General features: G+C 43.5%; 2 protein-coding genes across 2 annotated transcripts; one reads left to right on the top strand and one right to left on the bottom strand.

Annotated features, from left to right (window-relative positions):
- Positions 1-1,267: 1,267 nt before the first annotated feature.
- Positions 1,268-4,923, bottom strand: LOC136429094 (carbohydrate sulfotransferase 11-like). Its single transcript, XM_066418974.1, has 9 exons — positions 4,918-4,923; positions 4,422-4,533; positions 4,018-4,085; positions 3,911-3,979; positions 3,736-3,873; positions 3,458-3,645; positions 2,510-2,701; positions 2,067-2,214; positions 1,268-1,657 (listed from the first exon to the last, which is right to left on the bottom strand). Exons 1-9 carry the CDS (start codon positions 4,921-4,923, stop codon positions 1,385-1,387), a joined length of 1,194 nt encoding a protein of 397 aa, XP_066275071.1. The 3' UTR covers positions 1,268-1,384.
- Positions 4,924-10,621: 5,698 nt separating this feature from the next.
- LOC136429095 (carbohydrate sulfotransferase 11-like) lies at positions 10,622-17,137 on the top strand. Its single transcript, XM_066418975.1, has 6 exons — positions 10,622-11,104; positions 11,867-12,054; positions 13,543-13,653; positions 14,193-14,273; positions 15,668-15,806; positions 16,673-17,137. Exons 1-6 carry the CDS (start codon positions 11,039-11,041, stop codon positions 16,922-16,924), a joined length of 837 nt encoding a protein of 278 aa, XP_066275072.1. The 5' UTR covers positions 10,622-11,038; the 3' UTR covers positions 16,925-17,137.
- Positions 17,138-25,341: the final 8,204 nt, after the last annotated feature.

Consider the following 25,341-nt stretch of genomic DNA (forward strand, 5'->3'; position numbering starts at 1 on the left):
AGCTTGAGATGGGAGTCCGTACTTAACAAGCTGATATCTTCATGATGAATTCAATTAGATCTATCATAACAGCAATTCATTCTATCAAATAATTAAAGAAGATGTAATGATCTGGCTATGCTGATGTTTCAAAAGAAAAATTAGGCTGCAAGCCTTCAGTTGTTTTGGCTAAATACCTCATTAAAAGAAAGATATCGGAACGTCTACATAGAGTTGGTGCTTTGCAAGAAACCCGTTACTCAAGGAACTGGATAGATTTGTTAACGGTCAGAAATTTCGTGAAGGGTCCACTGTCTTTTGTCAGTGACTGAGCAAGATCTGTAGTCCAACAGGTATTTCTTGAGTAACTGTTTTCCTGCTCGTCTATTCACCCCGACCAATCGATCGCATTGAAACTCAGATTCGAATCAGTCATGACCCGACAAATCGCTTTCCAAGTTGCGTTAACGACTAAATCTGACAAAACAAACTCGCCAGTGAGATGGTGGAAGGTGTCAGCTTTCAAATGATGTTTTCAGATTGACAATTTTGGCACTTTAGAAGTGATTGAACGTGCCTGCGATTTAACGTTTAGAAAAAAAAAGTTTCTACTACTTTTCTTTAAACGTTATTTCAAATCGCGGTTAAGAATGGTAGTCCCCTTAGGTTTAAAGAGAATCACCAGTCCGTCTAAGTAAATGTTACCTGCGGTCATTTCCCGATACGTCATGAAACCTGAACTCCAAACGCCATCACACACACACACACCTGTCCCCGAACAAAAGTGGGCCGATCAGATGTCAGTTCCCTTTGCACGGACATGCTCCCATGAATGCGAGGGTTCAGGATCGGTGGGTCTTAAGATCCCTGTAGGTCACTGACCTTTTGCTTTGGAATCCACCGAACCTTTATACACGGCGAAGTCCTGGCCTGAGCCAACACTTTCAAACCTTACTTAACTGCCATTTCTTTTATAAAACTTGTGTGTAAAGTCTGTAAGAGATAAAAAGGGTAGAACGTCCGTTGTATGACGGTGCTATAGAATATATGAATTACAGGTCCTCAGATAACAGACATTGCACAAAAACCTCAATGTTCAACATATGATGTCTCATACCAAATTCTGAACTTAAAGAAGAAACGTGTGAGCAAATAAATTGTAACTTGTATCATTTGTCAGATACAGCAGCTCCAACAGTATACTTAACATATAAAGAGAAGCTATCAAGTTATGTATAGTCACTATAAGATGCCCTTTTTCTCACCCTAGCCGTACATTACCTTTTTCATAGAGCAGATACAGAAACTTCAACAACATACTGAACACAGTGCGGAAAGCTATATCATCAAGGTATAGTCACTCTCAGCAACCCTTTTAGGCCCTAAACCGTCCATATTGTCTCCATCACAGATGCAGCTCTTTCTCCCAAACCGTCACAATGTTTCGCACGGTCTCCTCGAAGCGGAAACTGTAGCCGGTGTAGTCGAAGGCGAACATCCTTCCCAGCTGACGAATGTGATCCAGCGGGATGTCCGCGTACATGGTCGCCATGTTGTTCACAGCGCGCCTAGCGGATTGTTTTGGTGGTGCAACCTTCCCGATGATGCCGGTCTTGCTCATGATGAACTTGACGTCATCATGCATGGTCTCCAAGTGGCCGATGTAGTCATAATGAATCTGCGAGGGCAGACAACACATATGATAGCAGATTCCTATAAATGCGTTCTATTCCTTCTGAGGGGGAGGGATCTGCATACATTTTTCCATGCCTAAATACGTACTCCACTAAAGACTAAAAATACCCCTATGCGTGGTTATACCGGCTTTGCAGATACAGAAACGGGCTACTAACGATGACGTCATACTTGGATAGTTTCATCAGGTCTCAGAGAGAGAGAGAGAGAGAGAGAGAGAGAGGAGAGAGAGAGGAGGGAGAGAGGGTCACAAGATGGGCAAGCCGTAAACTGACCCGGCAGGGGTGGCAGATGAGGTGCTGCGGCTGCCAGTGGATGTTGGATTACCGCTCCTCTCCGGTAAGCACGCCCACAAACACACACACACACACTACACACACACACACACACACCTTGCATGGGTGACAGATGAGGTGCTGCGGCTGCCAGTGGATGTTGAAGTACCGCTCCTCCCCGGTCAGCAAGCCCCGCACGAACTCAGCAAACGTCACGTTCAGCCGAGCCTTGGAGCGAGGCACGCGGGCAGCAGCCTTCTGCCACCTGTGGGTAATAAGTCAGTCAGTCATACAGTGAGTGAGTGAGTGAGTGATGAGTGAGTGAGTAGTGGGTGGGTGACTGAGTGACTAGTGGGTGAGGGAGTGAGTGAGTCGGGAGTGGGTGAGTGAATCAGTCAGTCATTGAATGAGAATAATTGTGTGAGTAAGGGTGGATGAGAGTGGGTGAATGAGTGAGTGAGTGAGTGAGTGAGTGAGTGAGTGAGTGAGTGAGTGAGTGAGTGAGGAGTGAGTGAGTGAGTGAGATTAATAATTTAAGCACAGGCGGCAGTAACACGAACCTGACCGCATCGTTGGGCGTCCTGACTTCCAGGAAGTGTTTCCCGTAGTTGGCCTCGTATTCCCGGACACCCCTGCCGAACCTGAACTTGTCCTGGTAGGCTGACAGCAGCCTCTCCAGCGGCTCCCGCACGATCATGAACTTGGTGTAGTTCGTCAGGCGGTCCCGCAGGTCCCGGGAACCTTCCTGAAATCTGTAGTTTGAAAAAATTTTAAAAAAAATTGTATGTATAATCTTTATACAGACGTGCGTCTAGGAGTGCCTTTTCTCTTTTATGCCTTTTGAACCAAATGTATATGTCGGTAAGGCCGGTATGACGCAAGTCCCGGGACCCTTCCTTGAACCTGCAGTTTACAAAAAAGTGTATGCGTCATGTTCTAAGGAGATATGTGTTTTATGGATATCAATTTTTACTCAAATTTGTTCAGATTCAGAGTCAAGGAGGGGTCCCGGTGCCAGTAATATTTGTAGTGTAGCTTTTCAACGTGGTGCGTTTGGGCTCTGAAAGGTATGCAATACTATGGTTATTCTTCTATGGGAAGTTTTGACAGGTAAATTTGCTACGGATCTGCTATAGGACTATGTATTGCTGAGAACCAAACAAGATGCAATGTTCGGGTTGCAAAGTTGGACGCTGTTTATTTCTCATTATGTAATTCACCAACTCAGATAACTTCATGATAAGGTTCATACAAATAACGCAACGACTTCTCCAAGCCTCCATAGCAGGCTCTCTGGGCTGTCTTTATTCTTATGATACACATTTTGCATTGACTACTTTTTGTACTTTGTCGTCTGTGCAGCCAACCCGTAAGACCCGGTAGACGCAGTTTTTGTGCAGGCTCTACCGGGCCTACTGGCTACGGGCTCAATGCAAAAAGTGTATTATAAGCAACAACAAAAAAGGCTCACAGGGCCTGCTACCGAGGCTAGACTTCTCCTAACTTACAGACTCAAGTCTTTGAATGACTCCTGATCGTGCAGGCCGTTTTCCTTGATGTACTGGTAGTTGGGGTCGACCTGGGCCAGGATCTTCTTCATGGTGGTGCTCCCCGCCTTCGCCACGTCACAGTACACCAGACGGTAGGGGTCGTTATACCGCAGCTTGTGTAGTTTTTTGGGGGGTGGGGGAGGACCCTTAAGGAAAGAGAACATCAAAGAAGATTTTTACACATCTGTAATGTATATTTTTGTAGTAAATCATACACTGCAGTCTTCTGGATGTACTTGTAGTTCGGGTACACCCTGGCCAGCTAGGATTTGCTTTATGGTCGTACTGCCTGCCTTCGCTACGTCACAATACACCAGACGGTAGGGGTCGTTGTACCACAGCTTGTTCAGTTTTCTTGGGGGTGGGGGAGGACCCTGGGGGAAGGGAACATCAGGAAGATCTGTGACGTACACAGTACACCAGACGGTAGGGGTCGTTGTACCGCAGCTTGTGCAGTTTTCTGGGGGGTGGGGGAGGACCCTGGGGGGAAGGGAACGTCAGGAATATTTGTGACATACACAGTGCACCAGCCGGTAGGGGTCGTTGTACCGCAGCTTGTGCAGTTTTCTGGGGGTGGGGGAGGACCCTGGGGGGAAGGGGAACATCAAATGAGATTTTACACACCTGTATAGTCCTGTAATATACACTGCAGTCTTCAAAGCTGTAGCTATCAGTTGTTTGTTTATTTTTGTATCAGCTGAATTAGTACAGAATCTTGTGCAGTTTTCTGGGGATTGGGGGAGGACCCTGGGGGTGGGGGGACATAAAGGAGATTTTTACACATCTGTATAGTCTTGCAGTATACACGGCAGTCTTCATAGTTGTAGGTACGTGTATGCGTATCATTTTTTGTTTATTTCTGTATCAGTTGATTTTGTAACGCAGCTTGTTCAGTTTTCTGGGGGAGGGTCTTTTTTGTCACGTTTGGGACCATTTTCACAGCTGTAAAGCTGCGTATCAGTTATTTGTTCATTTTGTACTTGAAGTAGTGCCACCCACAGCTTGAGATGTTTTCTAGGGACGGGGGAGGGTCCCTGGGGAAAGGAAACATCAAAGACGATTTTGACATACCTCAATCATCAATAGTCAAATAGCAGATTCTATAATTTTCATTGCTGTATTTGTTTATTTTTTTACAATGTGATTTGGTTAATACCAAAACCTATATTTGCGTATTCGTTGATTTAGTCAGTACCAAAAATCCCAATTCCTTAAAATTGTCCTTTTCAATTCGGTTGATATGAAGCAAATCGTTATTCCACGTAGACCTTTCCTATTTTATGAATATGTTATTGCTGTATACGTACTTTCCTATCCCCTGTGTGTTATCCTAGTCACACCGGGATGCCAAGATGTTAGTATGAAACAAACAATCATAATCAACATACGATTGAACGCTAAGAATGCTAGATTCTTGCCTTCATGTTGAATTTATGGCAGGCCTTGTCCAGTGCTGCCCTCCTCTCCTGGTGGATTTTCGCCATGCTAGTTTCCCAGTCCGACTCCAACTCCGTCCCCAACAGACGGCGCTCATACCCAGCGGACTGTTCTCCTAATATGGCGTGTTAGAGAGCACGTGATCATGACGTTATCAAGCGGCGGCCATGTTGGTGAATGGAAGGGACGCTTGATGACGTCATGTGATGAAAGTTAGATTCCTCTCTACGGTATGCCGGGGTTTAGACTGGACGTACTTAGATATGTGCAAAAAGCATTTTTCCGCAAAATAACACATGTTAAACACGGAAAAGGACGATACGAGAAAGCGTCAACTGTCAACTCCGCCGCTTGAAAGGAGGGACCCCGGTAAACTTAGAGACATGAACCAATGCATAATTATTTAAGATAGCCGGGTGTTGAAGACATTCTTACGAAGGTCCCGATAACAGAGTTAACTAGAGTTCCACGAACACATTATCTTCGCCAAATAATCAAGGCTTATTGTGGAGAGTGATTAATATTTACATGCTTATCACCCCCTGCAAACTTGATCATACACCATAATCTCCAAGCAGATCTATAGGTTGCATAAAGACCGTATCAAACTGGCATAGGAAGTACGTTTTGAAACCCAAGCTCCTTCTTCCAGTTGGATACGGTCTTTGCAATCCATTGGGTCTAGTTGGAGACTACATACACCATACCGTTTGAAAGTTATGATGGGGGGTGGGGGGGGGGGGGGTGGAGAATGAGTCCAGTCTAGATAGGGATAAAAATCATTTGGTGGTACAGGACTGGTATATGTGTATAGTGTGCTGATATATGCTATAACTGGTCATCAAAAAAATTGAAAGTTATGATTAAATGTAATATATATGAATAGAATAAATCTTTATTCCATATCATACACATTTTGCAAGACATAGTACATGTTACTTTTCCATACGGTGCTAGGTAATACCTAGCAGTGGTGCAGTTTTGGTGCAGTGTACTCTCTGAGCAGAGGAGTGGGTCCGGCTGGTTATTCACATGTTTTTAGGTGTTTTGTAAGGCTTTCTATTTTGTTCCCTTTCCATTATGTCTCAACCCGTGTGTTGGACAAAAATGCCGAAACTGAACACTTTAAAAACCAACCGGACCCACACATCTGCTTGAATTGTAGTGAGACTGTCCCATTTGTTTATTTATGTACCCCATCTGTTTATTTATGCTTCTAGCTAGCAGCACCATCTGAGCTCTCTACATACAAAACTTCACGACAATCTCTTCACCCCTTCTCAAGTAATACGTGTCCGAATGTCAAAACAAAAACACCCACTGCAGTTCTGAACAAGCCGCTAGGGGGCCCAAACTTACAGAACTTACTTCTTGTGGCATGAACTATCTACCACACAAATATCATGACCATAGCACTTTCAGAAAATGTGCCAGTTAATTTTGAAGCTCCGCTGCAGTACCTTAGGTACTCGCTAGAAGGCCGATTATCGAACTTGACCTTCCTTTCCGTAAACCCTACCCATCCACTAAATATCATACAGATCCATCAACAGCTTCTTGAGTTATGTTGTCCACAAGAAAATACACATCCACACAAAGCCCGCTGCAGTACCGACGGAAAATGCCAGGAAAACCATTTTTGAACTTGACCTCCGTTTCTACAACATGTACACACCTGCAAAAAATCATGAAGATCCATCAACGTTTCCGTCACTTTTTTTGCCTACATACAAACGCACGAAAATTAAAAGTCTGCTGCAGTACTGTTGAAAAACGCATGGTAAACCATTTTTTAACTTGACCTGCCTTTGCACAACCACTACACACTTACCAAAAATCATAAAGATTCATCAAAGGTTTCTTGAGTTATGCTCTTGACATACATACAGACCCACCAAACAGCTGGCTCAACCGAAAACATAATCTACCCCGAGTACTATAGTACTCGGCGAAGATAACAACTTTTGGCAGTCTTACGGTACCCGGCCGTATTATGAGAAATGTGTTATGACAAATTTGGATTTAATTTGGACAAATTATGTTAATTCAACCACACTCAAATTAAAAGTACACAACGTATTTTCACAGGGCCACAGAATAAAAATCAATGTATGACAATGCTAACAATGCTCAACAAAATAAATTATGAATGTCCTCAAAGTGCAGCAATCTTGAGTGCTATTGTCGAGAGCACATTCAGATGTTGCAAGATGTTTAGCTGTAACAACAGGAAGATGGCTAGTACTGTCCACATGAGGTCCTATGACAGTGCTACCTCTCACATCTGTATCTGATTATGTATCAATAAAGGAGGTAGAACCCAGGTTTATTTCGGGCAGTCTTGACCAGGCAAGCAGCGAGTGCACATCTCATCCTTGCTCTCCTATAAGCTAGTTCGGAGTTGCTACTACGCATGTGCAGTGTCAAAGGTGAAGGCCCCCGGCTCGTCTCGACATTGTCTTGATTTGCATAACAACGGCCAGCCGGGTGTTCACGTCTGCGGGCCTTCACCTTTGACACTGCACGTGCGTAGTAACAACTCCGAACTAGCTTATACTAGTGGCTATCACATAGTAACACTGGTGGGAGCGGTGGCCATAAACTGGTTCACGGTTGCTACTACGCATGTGCAGATCCAAGGGTGAAGGCCCCCGCGACGTAAACAAAACCCGTCTGGGCGTTGTTATGCAAATCTAGACATTGTGTAGACGAGAACTGTTTACAAGCCGGGGGGCTTCACCTTTGACATTGCACATGCGTAATGGCAACCGTGAACTAGCTTATTAGACCACTGAAGGACGCGGATAAGATTTACCTGAATCCTGGTACAGCCGGCGGTACCTCGGTCGAAAGTAGGCGGTAATCATAACCACGATGACAAGGTATAGGACCATCGGCACTGCCAGGTTCTTCAGCGTGGATCTGTGTAACAACAAACAAACAAACAAATAAACAAATAAACAAATAAACAAATAAACACACAAGGATGTCATCATAACCACGATCACAAGGTACATCATAACTACGATTGAAAGGTACAGGGCCATGGGCACGGCCAGGTTCTTAAACATGGTTCTGTATACAAACAGACAGAGAAACAGACAGACAGACAGACGAAGTCAAAGTCAATGAAGTCATCAAATTGATCGATGAAACAAAGCAACGAGTGACGAAGCAAAAGTGAACTGCACACACGAGAAGCAGGAACAGTGAACCACATGAGACGCGTACGATTTGCCAGACCTCAACTGGACTTGTAAAAAGGTTTAGGTTCAACCAGGGTCGACCCAAACTACTAGTACATCCGGAAGTTCGGCGTGTACGACCCGAAGACGTTCAGAGACCTTAGCCGGTAAGGCGTCGACGTCGTAAGACAGGTTTGCGACAGCCGTAGATGTGTCGTAGGAAATTAAGCCGTCTGGTTGATTCATCTATTGATCGATTGATCGGTCGGTTGAGTACACAGTACAAAATGAATCAAGAAAGTGTTTTAGTACTTCTCTTATGAGTTATATATTTCAGATAGCATTCTCTATCCGTCAACAGTAACTGAGAATGAGTATGAAAACAAGAGTCGACGTAGAGGCAGTGGTCTAAACAGAAGAACAACAAAATGTGTAACTACTTCACTGTATGCTTTAACATGGTTATGATGAGTGTGTTTATGTCTAGTCCAAAGCAATCCGACTCTGTTAGAGACAGAGAGTGTACGCACCAATTGTACCAGGAATCTCACCACTACTGCACCGAAAGGTGAGAGAATGAAATCTGGACTTACCTCGAAGACGATGCCATCGTGAGCACGAGGCGACAGGAGACCGGGGAAGTCTGTTTGTTTGTTGGGGTGTTTTTTGTTCCCGTCTGATTCTAATGAAATATCATTTCTCCTCGCACCTGCCGCTCAGGTGTTCATGATTACCTGTACGAGGGATGTTTCACTAGACATCCAGGAGGGAGGGGGTGATCAGCGATAGTCAAGTCAGCTTGGAATTTCCTTGGAGTGTTAAAAGTCAAACACGAACACACCTGTACTTGCATCCTCCGGATATGGACCACACGAATCTTATATCAAAGGACCACCTGGCCATTGTGATCATCTTTGGCGGCCCCTTATAAACAAAACATGAATCCGTCCTTGTGCGCATGCGTCCTTCGAGGTGTGACCTGTGACCCCAACACCCCCCCCCCCGCTCTTACTGAAAACATGTCCATTTTCTCTATCAGCTATGGCCGTATCAAGGTAAGGGGTCTTTGAAGTTAATTGAATGTTTGCAGCTTGCATTTGGATGTCAGTGCATCGTTGTTTGTTTTTCTAAACATACTGTTGGTTTTTGTTACTCATTTAGTTACATTGTTACTTGACCCTAAGGTAGTGAAGCTGTGTTTTGGTCTTGCCTGTCTGAGTTGTTATACTTGTGTCTGTCTCAGTGTATACTGTGTACGCTATATTTTTGTTTTATGATTTCAGTGCTATTGATTGCCATATCGAGTTTGTTCTGTATTATTCCTATGTTTATTATTATTTTATGTTATGACCTTTATTATCTGTAATTTCAAGGGCTCCCGTGGAAATCAGTTATTGAATTAACTGAAGGGACTACCCTATAGATGAATAGATAGATAGATAAATATTCAGAAGGGCAGCGGAAACGTATTACGTTAAGTTCGACAGTCGGACTGAAGTAGAGTTTTAATTGTGTGTAAATAAGCCCATTACCAGATTCGAGTATGTATGTTTAGTGTCAAAAATGAAGGCCCCTGATACGTAAACAAACCCAGTTTGGGCATCGTTATGCTTATCGAGACAAGAACTGTAAATGCGAACTTAAATCACCGCAAAAATGCTTGTTCTGTCTTCTGCCACCCCATCACCACTCAATATCATCTCGAACACCATTATCTTCCTATACATTTACATTATCTGGCAACCACCAGGTTTACCCACCCAACATGGCCGCCAGCAGATACGTCATGGTCACGTGAGCGCAAACACTCCGTTATCTTATCTCCCAGCCCAGACCTCCAGACAGACCCATGTTGTCGACCTTGGTGACGTACATCCTCCTCGTGGCCTGCATCACCGTCGTCATGGTTACCAAGTATGACCAGCTGACGTCAGCGATCCCGTCAATCATCGCGGTCCCGCTACAGAGGTCAAGGGTCGGGGAAACAACAGGCATGACGTCATACCATTGCTAATATTTCTAAGGCGGTTCATGGTTCCAACTGCGCATAAGGGTTGTGGGCAATATGTCAAAGATGAAGGGCCCCGAGACATAGACAAACAAACAAACAATACACAAACAAATCTGGACATAGTATCAAGCATAGTCTTGACAAAAACTGTTTACAACTATCTATAACTTAGGGGGCCTAACCTTTGACGCATTACCCATAGTGTATTTAGTTGCGCATGCGCAGTTGCGACTATGAACACCCTTATATAGTGGAAATATTGCTGCTGAATGCTGTTATTCATGATATCGTCTCGACTTTGTATACATGTTTTTCTCCAATCTAACATCTCAAGCCCAAATGTACAATCATCTTTGAATTTCCTGCTCAATCGGTTAGGACCATCCTGTACAACGATGCTTTTTTCCCTGGGTCGTTTTGAAAGCCTCTCTTACGGTCTTTTCTGGTACTTTCGCGGTGGTCTTATATTTGCGATTTTCGCGGTGGCCTCATACCGTGAAATCGCAACACCGTTAATTTATGTATTTGCAATTATATCAACGCTCCTAAAGAATTGTTTCAACTTCAATCATGAAAGCCTCATTTTCTTCCTGAAAGAAATCAAGCCACCGCGAAAGTAGATGCATTTACAGTAAGTTCATAACAACAACTTGTTTTATTTATTCAGATAATCCAGTACATACAAATCAGTCTGATCTAGAGGCCCAGGAAGATTTCCAAGACTGGGAGACCGAAATAGAAAACGCGAACGCTGACGAGAGAGACACCAGGAGGTCCAGTTCGCCATTTCCTGAAAGGGAAATAGAGGAGACATTGCCACCAGTCAGGAGAGACACCTTGCAGAAAGCTAACGCACTGCAGAATCTACCGCGGAAGGAGGAAAAGTGGGAAGCGTGGCTTTCCCGGATGGAACAAGTGCACGCTGATAGGAGAGCCACAGTGCGGCGAGCATGTGAACGACACAATATCAAGGTGCTGCTACGTAATTTATTATCTATGCAAATTATGTTATCTTATTGATATTTCAAGTCATGGAAGGATTCTAAACGAGCTCAGTGAGTGAGTGAGACAGTGAGTGATGAGTGAATGAATGAATGCGTACGTGAGCGAGTGAATGAGTGGGTGAATGAATGAATGAATGAATGCATCAGTGAGTGTGTGGTTAGCGACTCTGCATCTGGAACTAGAAGTCATGAGTTCGATTCCTGCTGTGTCGCTCACTCAACATACACGCTACTGGAAATGGTTGCAGTTCTTAGAACGAGACGTTAAGCCGCGGTTCACTGTTCATTGTGCTATTCGAAAAGAGCTAGGGGAATTTCCCCGGTACCACGAACCTGTAAATACTGTACATAGCGTCTGTCTTCTCCGCCACGACCAGAAGAACTTGATTGCGCGACAATTGTATCTTGTACAATGTTTGGCAACGTACGGACATGAAAGTCGAACTATTGCTAGTAGTTAACAAATACCTGTAATCTTATGATCTCCAATTACTGTAATTAATGTACATACGTTATATTGTCAGGCTGCTTATTATGTTGTCATTGGCATTGTATGTACTGTTATGTCTACTGTATTTATCCTGATGTCAAATTAAAAGTCCAGGAAGACTAGTGGTGTGCCTAAGGGCACATCACCAATGGCTTTTCTCAATAAACTCAAACTCAATAGCTCTTCAGTGAGCTAAACTGGAATAAGATGACTTTCCTTTTCTCTTCTTTCTATGAACAGGGCCCGCTCCCCCCACCCCGCAGACTGCACAAGCTGCGGTATAACGACCCGTACCGGACGGTTTTCTGTGACGTGGCCAAGTCCGGAAGCACCACCATGAAGCAGATCCTGGCCAAGATCGACCCCAACTACAAGTACATCCGGAAGTTCGGCGTCTACGACCCGAAGGCGTTCAGGGACCTGAGCAGGTAAGGCGACAAGTTTGCGACAGGTGAGCGACAGGTGTACGACAGGTTTGTGACAGTCATAAATAGTGCACACTGAACCTGAACTGGACCAGGGTCGACCCCAACTACAAGTACATCCTGAAGTTCGGCGTGTACGACCCCAAGGCGTTCAGGGACTTCAGTAGGTAAGGCGACAAGTTTGCGACAGGTGTGCGACAGGTGTGCGACAGGTTTGTGACAGGTTTGCGACAGTCGTAAATAGTACACACTGGACCTGAACTGGACCAGGGTCGACCCCAACCACAACTAGACTGCATAAAGAAGTTTGGCGTCTACGACCCGAAGGCGTTCCGGGACCTGAGCAGGTAAGGCGACAGGTTTGCAGCAGGTGTGCGACAGGTGTGCGACATGTTTGTGACAGTCGTAAATAGTGCACACTGAACCTGAACTGGACCAGGGTCGACCCCAACTACAACTAGACTACATAAAGAAGTTTGGCGTCTACGGCCCCAAGGGTCGACCCCAACTACAAGTACATCCGGAAGTTCGGCGTGTACGACCCGAAGGCGTTCAGAGACCTGAGCGGGTAAGGCGACAAGTTTGCGACAGGTTTGCGACAGATGTACGACAGGTTTGCGACAGTCGTAAATCGTGCTGCGTACCTAAACGCCAGGCCTGAAATGGTAAAAACGTTTAGGTTCAACCAGGGTCGACCCCAACTACAACAAACAAGTACATCCGGAAGTTCGGCGTCTACAACCCGAAGACGTTCAGGGACCTTAGCCAGTAAGGCGTCTGTCATCGACGTCGTAAGACAGGTTTGCGACAGCCGTAGATGTGTCGTAGGACATAAAGCCGCCTTGTTGATTGCTTGATCGATTGGTATATCGGTTGAGTACACGGTACAAAATGAATCAAGAAAGTTCTTGGGTATTTCTTTTAAGAGTTATATATTTCAGATAGCATTCACTATCCTTCAACAGTAACTGAGAATGAGCATGAAAACAAGTGTAACTTGTATATAAAGAAGTCTATGAAATGGTATGTAGATGCGTATTTGTTGATTGATTGATTGATTGATTGATTGAGTTAGTGCATTTGGTTCTATCGCATCCCCGCTGAAGATAGTAGGAGAAATATATATATATATATATATCGTTTTATGAAACGACTTACGACTTCGCCTTGAAACCCAAGGCGAGTCGAGGAGCTTCGACCGTGATTGTTGATCGCCAGAAGGCCGTCCGATTTTACAGATACAGAGTCTGATGTGTTACCCCAAAGGGCCGTCATACCGGCCTTACCGCCATATACATTCGGTTCAAAAGACATCTTTGAAAAGAGAAAAGACACTCCTAGACACACGTCTGTATAGAGTTAATTTTTGTTTCAAACTACAGGTCCAAGGAAGGGTCCCGGGACTTGCGGTACCGCCAGGACAAGTTCAAGTTCGGCAGGGGTGTCCGGGAATACGAGACCAACTACACGTGTTTGTTTTGTAAACTACAGGTTCAAGGAAGGGTCCCGGGACCTGCGGGACCGCCTGACGAACTACACCAAGTTCATGATCGTGCGGGAGCCACTGGAGAGGCTGCTGTCAGCCTACCAGGACAAGTTCAGGTAACTATATGTTATGTACCATGTATATGTAATAGACTCCAAGGGCCTAGTTCGCCTTGCATGCCATAGGTCGTGAGTTCGATCCACGGCCGGGTCATACCAAATACTTTAAATGGTACATACGTACTGCTTTCTCTGCTTGCTTAGCACTCAGCATTTGGGAAAGAGTATGGAAGTTAAACACACACCACTACCAGTGGACTGTAATGACTGCTGTAATTTATACTGAGGCCTGTGGTATGAAGAATTGTGCTAGGTTGTGACCTATTGTCGTTCACTTGAGTCTTTCCCCTTCTTGTGTAGTCCACTTCAAAGACATAGACTCGGAAAATTTCCCCCATAAATGGCCTGTGTATGTGATTTCTCCCACTGACACAAGGCAGATTAAGAATCCTGTCTACAGTGACCACCTGTCCACATAGACCAGTTTTTCTCGTTTCCCTGAGTGGCCTTCCTGGACAGTTTTGACTGTACATCTACCAGCTTGTTTGTCTTTCTGTACATCAAACACAACGCCGACATGTTTGTTCTGCCTCCAGGTACGGAAAGGCCGTGAAACTGTTCGAAGCTTTATACGGGGATTACTTTGTAAAGGACAGGGCGCCCAGCCACAAGAAGGGGTGAGTGTAGCCTGAGTACTATCCTCCGTAGTAGTGCTGCGTACCTAAACGAAACATCAGGTACAGGTACAGAGGTTTATGTACAGGTCCGGACCTGTACCTGTACCTGGACGTCTTCAATGATAACAGAAACAAAAATAAACTGTTTTTAACTTGTCAGTATCTTCATACAAAGAACATAACTAGGTTTCCTGCCGCCAAACTCCCTTGGACTTGCTATCAAAACTCCCGGCGTGTCTGAATGATCTGTTGCATATTAGTTACGTTGTTCCAAGGTGTCACTTTGGTCACGTTTGGTGTTGCATGAGGCCATGAGGTCAGGAGATCAGTCTCAAAATAAGCACATACTTGGAGTGAATTTATATCGGTACCGTACCGGTACTTCATGATCCGGTATTTTGGCCCTGTACCTAATCAATTTTTACGGTACAATACCGGTACACAGTACCGGTACGCAGCACTACTTCGTAGTAACCGCTGGCTCATTCTTTGGGTAAGTGCACATCTTAAGTATATCTAAAACACGAGAGCATGTTTGACAGGAATGCATATCATTATATTAACGGAGCTGCTTTTCAGCATTACGTAAACATCGTTCGGATTTGATACAACGGTATAATTTCCATCACCATTTATCATGATTTAGAGTTAGTTAGTATCTTTGAAAATCCCACGCCTTCCTAGTTACACCGCACGGAATGGCCTCGGATCCAGACAGATACGTAGATTGTTTTTGCTGTATTTTGGGCGGATACATGCGGATCCGGCATCGTATACGTATCCCTACGTGACATATCAGAACTGAGAGAAACGAGATCCGGATCCTCAGATCCGAAAATAAGGAAAGTTTGACGGATACGGGGCCGTTTACACACATATCCAACTGCCCTACACTGTTTGCTTATCAATACGGTGTTTCATTTCTCCTCTCATGTAACATGTACATGTATTTAGAACATTGTTATAGCTCGTTATGCTGTCCATTGTAATGTTTTGTCCTTGTCAGCAGGGCTAGGCCTTTGTAATATCCTCAGGCTAGTTGGGCAGCCCTGGCTGTGTGTCCAACACAGCCAAATCAATAGATAAATAAGCTAGAGATAAGTATTCGTGCTACATATACTTCAAGTATGCTATGTTAGTTTAGCGATTACGGGGTCTTTTCATAAATATGAACTGGTATTGAATTTTCCTTTTTACTTTTTTGTTGAATGTGTGATAGTTGTATGCCGATTTGTTGAAAATAGAGAAACGCTAGCGACCCCCCAAAACGCCCCTCACAATAAAATGGTATGGCGACCCTGTGATGTCATAATTCAAGATGGCGGTCACCACACATGCCAACGGATCCATCAAAGGTTTTGCTACGCAAACCTGTAACAAATTTCTTCCATCAGGCATCAGATTAAGGCGGGAGAAGAGGACGGGAGGCTTCACGTGACGTTCCCGGAGTTCGTCCGCGGAGTTCTAACCAGGGAGAGGAAGTACAGGAACGTCCACTGGGAGCCGCAACACGTCATCTGTCACCCCTGCATGGTACGCCACGTATATTTCGCAAAAGTATTCATTAGAAATACCAAACGGCACTATTGCATTACACAAGAGAGTCAGGCTAGGTTCACACACGCGTTTTTGAGTCGACTTATTATAGATCTGTGCAAGGAGAACCCTAGGCTATTCAAATAGCGTCAAAAATAGTTACTCGAGCAACTGGATAAAATTTTATCCAGTTTCATGAGTAACTATTTTTGGCGTATCTTACCACCTGGTGATCTAACCTTCATCAACGTATTCAAATAGCGTTTTCTGGAAGGAAAACTCAACTTGAGCCAGGGGAGGTACTATTTCACGTAGTTTTTGCTGAGATATATATCCACCTAGAAATATGGAGGTGGTCTATCTGAATATGAAAATGTAAAATTTTGTGATTCTTTTTAAGTATTAACACCGCTGTACGTACCCCCATTTGAGAAAATGTATATGCATATGAATTCCGTCTGTTCTAGGCCTGGTGGAGGCGCTACAATCACAATTCAACGGATTTTCGCGGTGGTTTAAAGCTCGCAGTAAAGAGTTCACCGCGAAAACCGCGAACATAAAACCACCGCGAACAGTTCCGCTTTTACCGTATGTGAATCTCGTCTACAACATATGTCATTGGCCCTTCTTACAATGAATGAATGAAGAATGAATATTAATGAATGAGTGAATGAGTGCGTGAGTGAGTGAGTGAGTGAATGGATGAATGAATGAATGATTCATTTTCGTGTCCTGCGACTCAATAAAGTCGCCCAGCCCATACGGACTTATAGGACACCAATTGAATACATAAACTTGACATGGGAGTGTTGGTAAAGGTACAGTAGTAAATAATGATAATCATGTTACTGTATCCTTCACAGATTCATTATGACTACATCGGCCACTTGGACACGATGAGTGATGACGTCAAGTTCATCATGCACAAGACAGGCATCCTGGACAAGGTTGCAGCACCGGCACAGTCCGCTAGGCGCGCTGGGGACAACATGGCGGAAATGTACGCGGAAATCTCGCTCCGGGACATTCTTCAACTTGGCAAAGTTTTCTCTTTTGACTACGAAGCGTACAGTTTCTCATTCGACGACACTTTAAGAAAAATAAGGCCACGCTGAATGGATTATATGAAAGACATCTACGCGCGCATCAATTTCCAAAGAAAATACTGCAAATCGTACAAAGAAGCTGAAAGAAAGAATATATTATTGCCATTAATTGCAGAAACAAATATTGGAAAACGATTACTAATGTGACACAATTATGGACTAAAGAGTAACAAACAAATTTGCGCCAAGTGCCTTTTGACTACGAAAAGTACAGTTCCTCATTCGACGACACTTTGAGAAAAATAAGGCCACGCTGACACGATTATATGGCTGACATCCGTGACGTCAGCTATTACCGTCCGTTTCCAAAGTGAATAGGTTTGTGACTATACTGCAAGTCGTACAAAGAATCTGCAAAATGAGCAAATATATTGCAAAAGCAAATATCAGAAAACGAATACTTATGTCACACAATTATGGAATAAAGAGTAACAAACAAATGTGCGCCAAGTGACTTCACTGATTTTTGTATGACCGGGGAGTAGACTCGGAGTCTGACCACATATCCCTTCAGAAATAGTTGATAGCATGGAACTGTCCTCACCATGTGGCCATTGTAAATGGTAATTAGATGTGACTGTAATAGATGGATGGATGTTGTAATCAGCACCAAGGTCAGTGACATTACCTTTTGAACTGCGGCCATTGAAAAGGAGTTGACAGCATGCACCCTCCTCCAGCAGTGTCGAATCGCTCGGCAAGAAAGCCTCCCAACATCGGACCCTGATTTCAACTATTGGTGACGTCACCATCGAACAGCTTTCAGCCAATCAGAGGATTGCCAGTAGCTCGTCTTGTGGAAAACCGCAATGGTCACTGGAAATCTATCAGCCAATCAGGCTACGTCTTATATCGCTACTTTGGGTTCAGAACAAAATATGCCAAATACGGCTTTTTTATTTATTTATTTATCAATCTTTAGGGTAGTCCCTTCAGTTAACAAGGTAACTGATTTCCAAGGGAGCCCTACGAGCTAGCTCATTAATCATTCAATGAATTGTATTTAGTGGAAATAGTTTGGATGGTTTCTTCAGTGATTAGATGTGAATGGATGGATATTGTGATCAGCACCAAGGTCAGTGACATTACCTTTTGAACTACGGCCATTAAAAAGGAGTTGACAGCATGCATCCTCCTCCAGCAGTGTCGAATCGCTCGGCAACAAAGCCTCCCAGCATCGACCCTACTCTTCTGACCTCTGGTTTCAACTATTGGTGACGTTACCGTAAAAAAACTTTCAGCCAATCAGAGGATTGCCAGTAGCTCGTCTTGTGGAAAACCGCAAAGGTCACTGGGAATCTATCAGCCAATCAGGCTACGTCTTACATCGCTACTTTGGGTTCAGAACAAAATATGCCAAATACGTCTAGCTCATTAATCTTTCAATGAATTGTGTTTACTGGAAATAGTTTTGGATGGTTTCTTCAGTGATTAGATGTGTATGGATGGATGTTGTGATCAGCACCAAGGTCAGTGACATTACCTTTTGAACTGCGGCCATTGAAAAGGAGTTGACAGCATGCACCCTCCTCCAGCAGTGTCGAATCGCTCGGCAAGAAAGCCTCCCAACATCGGACCCTGATTTCAACTATTGGTGACGTCACCATCGAACAGCTTTCAGCCAATCAGAGGATTGCCAGTAGCTCGTCTTGTGGAAAACCGCAATGGTCACTGGGAATCTATCAGCCAATCAGGTTACGTCTTACATCGCTACTTTGAGTTCAGAACAAAATATGCCAAATACGGCTAGCTCATTAATCATTCAATGATATGTATTTAGTGGAAATAGTTTTGGATGGTCTCTGGGGTGATTGGATGTGAATGGGTGGATATTGTGATCAGCACCAAGGTCAGTGACAATACCTTTTGAACTGTGGCCATTAAAAGGAGTCGAAAGCATGCATCCTCCTCCAGCAGTGTCAAATCGCTCTGCAACAGGCCTCCCAGCATCGTCCCTGGTCTTATGTCCTCTGTTTTCAACTATTGGTGACGTTACCATCAAACAACTTTCAGCCAATCAGAGAATTGCCAGTAGCTCGTCTTGTGGAAAACCGCAATGGTCACTGGGAATCTATCAGCCAATCAAGTTACCTCTTACATCGCTACTTTGGGTTCGAAAAAAAATAACGGCTGTTTGTACCAAATAAGGCTAGCTCATTAATCATTCAATGAATTGAATTTAGTGGAAATGGTTTTGGATGGTTTCTTTAGTGATTAGATGTGAATGGATGGATGTTGTGTTCAGCAACAAGGTCAGTGACATTACCTTATGAACTGCGGCCATTAAAAGGAGTTGGCAGTATGCACCCTCCTCCAGCAGTGTCGAATCGCTCGGCAAGAAAGCCTCCCAACAACGGACCCTGATTTCAACTATTGGTGACGTCACCATCGAACAGCTTTCAGCCAATCAGAGGATTGCCAGTAGCTCGTCTTGTGGAAATTCGCAATGGTCACTGGGAATCTATCAGCCAATCAGGTTACGCCTTATATCGCTACTTTGGGTTCAGAACAAAATATGCCAAATACGGCTAGCTCATTAATCATTCAATGAATTGTATTTAGTGGAAATAGTTTTGAATTGTCTCTGGGGTGATTACATGTGAATGGATGGATATTGTGATCAGCACCAAGGTCAGTGACATTACCTTTTGACCTGCGGCCATTGAAAAGGAGTTGCCAGCATGCACCCTCCTCCAGCAGTGTTTAATCGCTCGGCAACAAAGCCTCCCAGCATCGTCCCTGGTCTTCTTACCCCTGATTTCAACTATTGGTGACGTCACCATCAAACAACTTTCAGCCAATCAGAGGATTGCCAGTAGCTCGTCTTGTGGAAAACCGCAATGGTCACTGGGAATCTATCAGCCAATCAAGTTACGTCATACAGCTACTTTGGGTTCACAAAAAACCCCGGCTGTTTGTACCAAATAAGGCAAGCTCATTAAGTATTCATGAGCAACTTACGACTGTTTGTGCCAAATAAGGCTAGCTCATCATTTAGTCATGAGCAACTGTCAGTGACGTCACCAATGGTTGAAATCATGGGTCAGAAGAGCATGGAGCACAGATGAATACGCCGCCCACCACTGATGTCCCGCAACTGACCGCGTGGATCATTTTCACTGTCGGACTCCTACTCAGAGACTCGCCCCGACCAATCTACTTAGCCTCCTGTGCAGGCTTCCTATAACGGCGACATATATATTGGGAGGGGGGGGGGGGTTGTAGTCGAGGGAGTTGTGCAGCCGAGGGGCGCGCCGATATCGGTTTATTGGGGTCCACGGGACGCCGCAGTTCACAAGTCCATGTTGATTGCCCCTAAGTGTTTTTTAATTTCCCTTTGCTGGGCCCGAAAGGGAGCAGGCTGTAGATAACGGCGCGCCCCTTTGGCTGCACAACTCCCTCGGCTACAACCCCCCCCCCCCCTCCCAATATATATGCCGCCGTTATTGGAAGCCTGCACAGGAGGCTACAATCTACTAGCCTCGGCGCTATCCTATTTCTACCGGGGGCTCCTACACTCGCTACCCTGAAAGTATTTTAGGGTAGCGAGTGTAGGAGCCCCGGGTAGAAATGGAATGGCACCCAGGCTACCAATCGACCTCTTTGAAACTCTTGATTCGAATCAGCCATGACCCTACAAATTGCTTCCTAGTTCGCTTTAGGTTTAACGACTAAATTTGGCAAAACAAACTCGCCAGACGGATGTAGAAAGGTGTCAGCTTTTAAAGGGTGTTGTCAGATTGACATATATTCCGGTTTGAAAATGATACAAGACAACTGCCATTAAACCTTCGAACAAAAGTAGTTCCAGATTTAGTCAAAGTAGGAAGCGATTTGTCGGGTCATGACATATTCTTCTACACAATTTCAGCAGAGTTTCCTTCTAGCTGTAGCGTACAGAAGAATTATTTACGGCCTTTTCAATATGGCCGAATTGTTTTATGCTATACGGGGTCGAGGATAAATACTGCGTTCTGCTACCTTCAATTTCCTGGTTCTAAGTCTATAGCATACAGGGTGGCGGCTACATGTATATCATTCCTTGTGGACTATCTAAGCTAATCTCCAAGTAGATCTAATGGTTGCAATGACCGTAAACCGGTTGCAATAAGAAATCCTTTTGCCAGTTGGATACGGTCATTTCAACCGTTAGATCTGCTTGGAGATTATACCTAAGCTATCATGCCCACACTTTCAAGTCTAGTTTCTATGATGAGGCTATTTTGATTGGATTACATGGATGACATTCATGCTCGCATGACTTTTTGTCCGTTTCCAAAAACATTTCGACCATTCTCTAAATCGTACAAAGCAGCTGTAAAATGAGCAAATATATGCTCTAAATTGCAACAAAAATATTGGAAAACGAACACTAATATCGTAGAATGCCAAATCAAATTCCAAAGTCAAATAATGTGACGATGTGATAGAACATAAATGCAGTATCTATTGTTCGTTGTACCACACTCTGCGTGTTTAGTCACTTGTGTAACCTTCCTGGACACTTAGATTCTAGGATGAGGGCAACTTTTTTGCCAAACATTTTTTTGCGCGGTCGCATCAGTTTTGGGGGTTCCCGTGAGATGCCATCCATATGATCAAATCAACATGACCAAACATGTTCTTCAAAATATTTAAATTTGTAGTAATGATCACGACAATCAATTACACCACTCGTGTTATTAACATTGAAAATACCAATCTTGATTTATTTCAGCTTTGTTACAAAGAAGTAACGTAACAGAACAGGCGCAACTTCATTTCTCAACCCTCCTGTCCAACTTGAAAAATATGCCATATAATATAACACATCATAATAATATCGCCACAAATAGTTACTCGAGGAACTGGATATAATTTTGAAACAGACGTTTCAGACAGCATCCGCTATCTTTTGTCAGTGACATCATATTAATAGAGATACTAGTACACAACCATGTAACTATTTAAAATGCAAATACATACCATTACAAATACATCGAGCTTGGAGGCCATCGTACTAAGCTCACCGAGGCTCCCATACTCATTTCCTTACAACGTATTTTCTTGTGAGAAGCATCTAATTTGCTTCTTCACTTTTTCAGCGCAGTCACGGTGCACTAGTGTATAGCTTGTTTTATTTTATTTTATTCTATTTTATTATTTATTTCTATTCATTCCACTATGGGAAATCACGTCACCAGATGGCGATTTTCAATAAGCCCTGGGAGGAAAACCCCCAACAAAAGTTATTTACATCAACCTCAATCAAAGTTTCAACAGATAACAAAAACGTTACGCAAACTACAAATTGATATAACACCAAAGTAGCGTAGATAACATACACATGATACATGTATCATATCACCAAATAAGTTGAACAATGGTGTAGCCTGGACGCAATGTATTAGTAACAAAACAAGATAGCAAGAAATCCGGATCGAAATCCGGATTGAATTTGCATATCAATGTTGACATAATGTGAAATCATATTTATAGATAAGTGAAAAAAAATGTATACATTAAAGGGATAACAGAAATTCAAACACCATGGAGCTCCTTTGTATATATAATATAGTCTTAAAAACACCGATTGATTTTACGTCTAGATCTCTTAGATGTGGTGAAAGTGAGTTCCACAGAACTGCGCCGGAGAGGAAAAACGATCTGGTACGTTTTAACTTATATTTTGATAGAGATAAGTCCATGGCAGCTAAACGAACCTGTTCAATAAACAACACAGCGAAATGCTGCAATAATGTTGATAATCGCTGGATGTCATTATGTGACTATCGCCCGTGGTACATAACAATGAACGTTTGCACGTACTATTAGGCCATAGCAAGTAGATGTTATGGATGACGTGTAGACATTCATTTTAGCCTGATTCAAAAGAAATGTCCCCTCCAACGATGGACAACATATGAAGAATATACCTAAAATTGACGGATGATTTGGCGAATTTCTATCCGTTCTATCGCAAAATGTCATTAATGTCGTTACATTAGAAATGTAGCCCTGAGTGTAGTTGTAGACATTACACTAGTGTGGTAGCCTTGAGTGTAGTTGTAGAGGCGACACTAGTGTGGTAGTCTTGAGTGTAGTTGTAGAGGCGACACTGGTGTGGTAGCCTTGAGTGTAGTTGTAGAAGTGACACTAGTGTGGGAGCCTTGACTGTAGTTGTAACAGTGACGCCAGTGTAGTAGCCATGAGTGTAGTTGTAGAAATCACACTAGTGTGGTAGCCTTGAGTGTAGTTGTAGAAGCGACACTAGTGTGGTAGCCTTGATTGTAGTTGTAACAGTGACGCCAGTGTGGTAGCCATGAGTGTAGTTGTAGAAATTACACTAGTGTGGTAGCCTTGAGTGTAGTTGTAGAAGTGACACTAGTGTGGTAGCCTTGAGTGTACTTGTAGAAGCGACACTAGTGTGGGAGCCTTGACTGTAGTTGTAACAGTGACGCCAGTGTGGTAGCCATGAGTGTAGTTGTAGAAGTGACACTAGTGTGGTAGCCTTGAGTGTAGTCGTAATTGTAGCAATGACACTAGTGTGACATTTTTGATTGTACGTACAGAAGAGAAACTTGCTCGGTAGTTGTGAGGTAAACATGAGTGTAGATGAGAAGTGAACATCGTCCAGTAGTCGTACTAGTGACACTAGTGAGGTAGTCTTGAGTGTAGTTGTAGAAATGACACTAGTCAGTGTGGTAGCCTTGAGTTCAGTTGTAGAAATGACACTAGTGAGATAGCCTTGAGTGTAGTTGTAGAAATAACACTAGTGTGGTAGCCTTGAGTGTAGTTGTAGAAATTACACTAGTGTGGTAGCCTTGAGTGTAGTTGTAGAAATTACACTAGTGTGGTAGCCTTGAGTGTAGTTGTAGAAATTACACTAGTGAGGTAGCCTTGAGTGTAGTTGTAGAAATGACACTAGTGAGATAGCCTTGAGTGTAGTTGTAGAAATAACACTAGTGTGGTAGCCTTGAGTGTAGTTGTAGAAATTACACTAGTGTGGTAGCCTTGAGTGTAGTTGTAGAAATTACACTAGTGTGGTAGCCTTGAGTGTAGTTGTAGAAATTACACTAGTGAGGTAGCCTTGAGTGTAGTTGTAGAAATGACACTAGTCAGTGTGGTAGCCTTGAGTTCAGTTGTAGAAATGACACTAGTGAGATAGCCTTGAGTGTAGTTGTAGAAATAACACTAGTGTGGTAGCCTTGAGTGTAGTTGTAGAAATTACACTAGTGTGGTAGCCTTGAGTGCAGTTGTAGAAATTACACTAGTGTGGTAGCCTTGAGTGTAGTTGTAGAAATTACACTAGTGAGGTAGCCTTGAGTGTAGTTGTAGAAGTGACACTAGAGTGGTAGCCTTGAGTGCAGTTGTAGAAATTACACTAGTGTGGTAGCCTTGAGTGTAGTTGTAGAAATTACACTAGTGTGGTAGCCTTGAGTGTAGTTGTAGAAATTACACTAGTGTGGTAGCCTTGAGTGTAGTTGTAGAAGTGACACTAGTGTGGTAGCCTTGAGTGTAGTCGTAGAAGTGACTCTAGTGTGGTAGCCTTGAGTGTAGTCGTAATTGTAGCAATGACACTAGTGTGACAGCTTTGATTGTACGTACAGAAGAGAAACTTGCACGGTAAGTTCTGAGGTAAACATGAGTGTAGATGAAAAGTGAAACTCGTTCAGTAGTTGTACTAGTGACATTAGTTCGGTGGCTATGCGTGTAGTTGTAGAAGTGACACCAGTGACGTAACCTTGAGTGCAGTTGTAGTGATACTATTCGACCATAATACTTCTCGATAATACAGGAATGAAAGACTGTTGTGGCTTCAGTTCTTGTTTGGCATATATTTAGGCATCTTCCATTTTACCCATCTCGTTGTGCTTTTTTTCCGCGTGTTATTTGATTTGGAGTCTGCATAGGACGCCATCCATAACATTTACTTGCTGCGGCCTTGTGTGAAATTCATGGCAAACTGTTTCTAAGAAGGTATGTAGAGAAGGTGTTGGCATTTACTTGTCGTCAGTGCTTAGGTACTAATGCACATCAAAACCACTTCATCGTAGAAAAAAATGAACCACAACTTGCATGAATCTGTTGCCATAGCAAACGATACAAGAAGTAGTTGTTGTACATCATTCAGAATGCCGCTGCATCAGAAGGCCCCGTGTTCGATTCCCAATTGTTGTCCCTCATCCCTCATCACGCTACTGGAAGGATTGCACCCCACAACTGATTACTTCACCATAGTCTGCTGTTCATCTTGTACATGTCGAGATAATGGGAGTGGAATTTCCCAAGTACGTTGGGTGAAGTGTTAACCACCCCTGAAACTAAGCTTGATTGGCATACACATTCATTGCACAGTGAATGTCTTTCTTTTTTTAATTTTCATATGCAGATCAGATCGTTTATTTGGTCTTTGATATGTAGAAGAACTTTGTCATAATGTGTGA

Source organism: Branchiostoma lanceolatum, chromosome 3 (genome assembly GCF_035083965.1).
Source record: "Branchiostoma lanceolatum isolate klBraLanc5 chromosome 3, klBraLanc5.hap2, whole genome shotgun sequence".
Classification (NCBI taxonomy): Eukaryota; Metazoa; Chordata; class Leptocardii; order Amphioxiformes; family Branchiostomatidae; genus Branchiostoma; species Branchiostoma lanceolatum.

Coding starts and splice junctions, on each gene's coding strand:
- LOC136429094 (XM_066418974.1), bottom strand. Junction 3,874..3,910: donor CCTACCGTCTGGTGTACTGT/GTACGTCACAGA, acceptor CCCTTCCCCCAG/GGTCCTCCCCCACCCCCAAG. Junction 2,702..3,457: donor TCATTCAAAGACTTGAGTCT/GTAAGTTAGGAG, acceptor TTCAAACTACAG/ATTTCAGGAAGGTTCCCGGG.
- LOC136429095 (XM_066418975.1), top strand. CDS start 11,039: ATGGAACAAGTGCACGCTGATAGGAGAGCCACAGTGCGGCGAGCATGT. Junction 11,105..11,866: donor GTGAACGACACAATATCAAG/GTGCTGCTACGT, acceptor TTCTATGAACAG/GGCCCGCTCCCCCCACCCCG. Junction 14,274..15,667: donor GCGCCCAGCCACAAGAAGGG/GTGAGTGTAGCC, acceptor TTCTTCCATCAG/GCATCAGATTAAGGCGGGAG.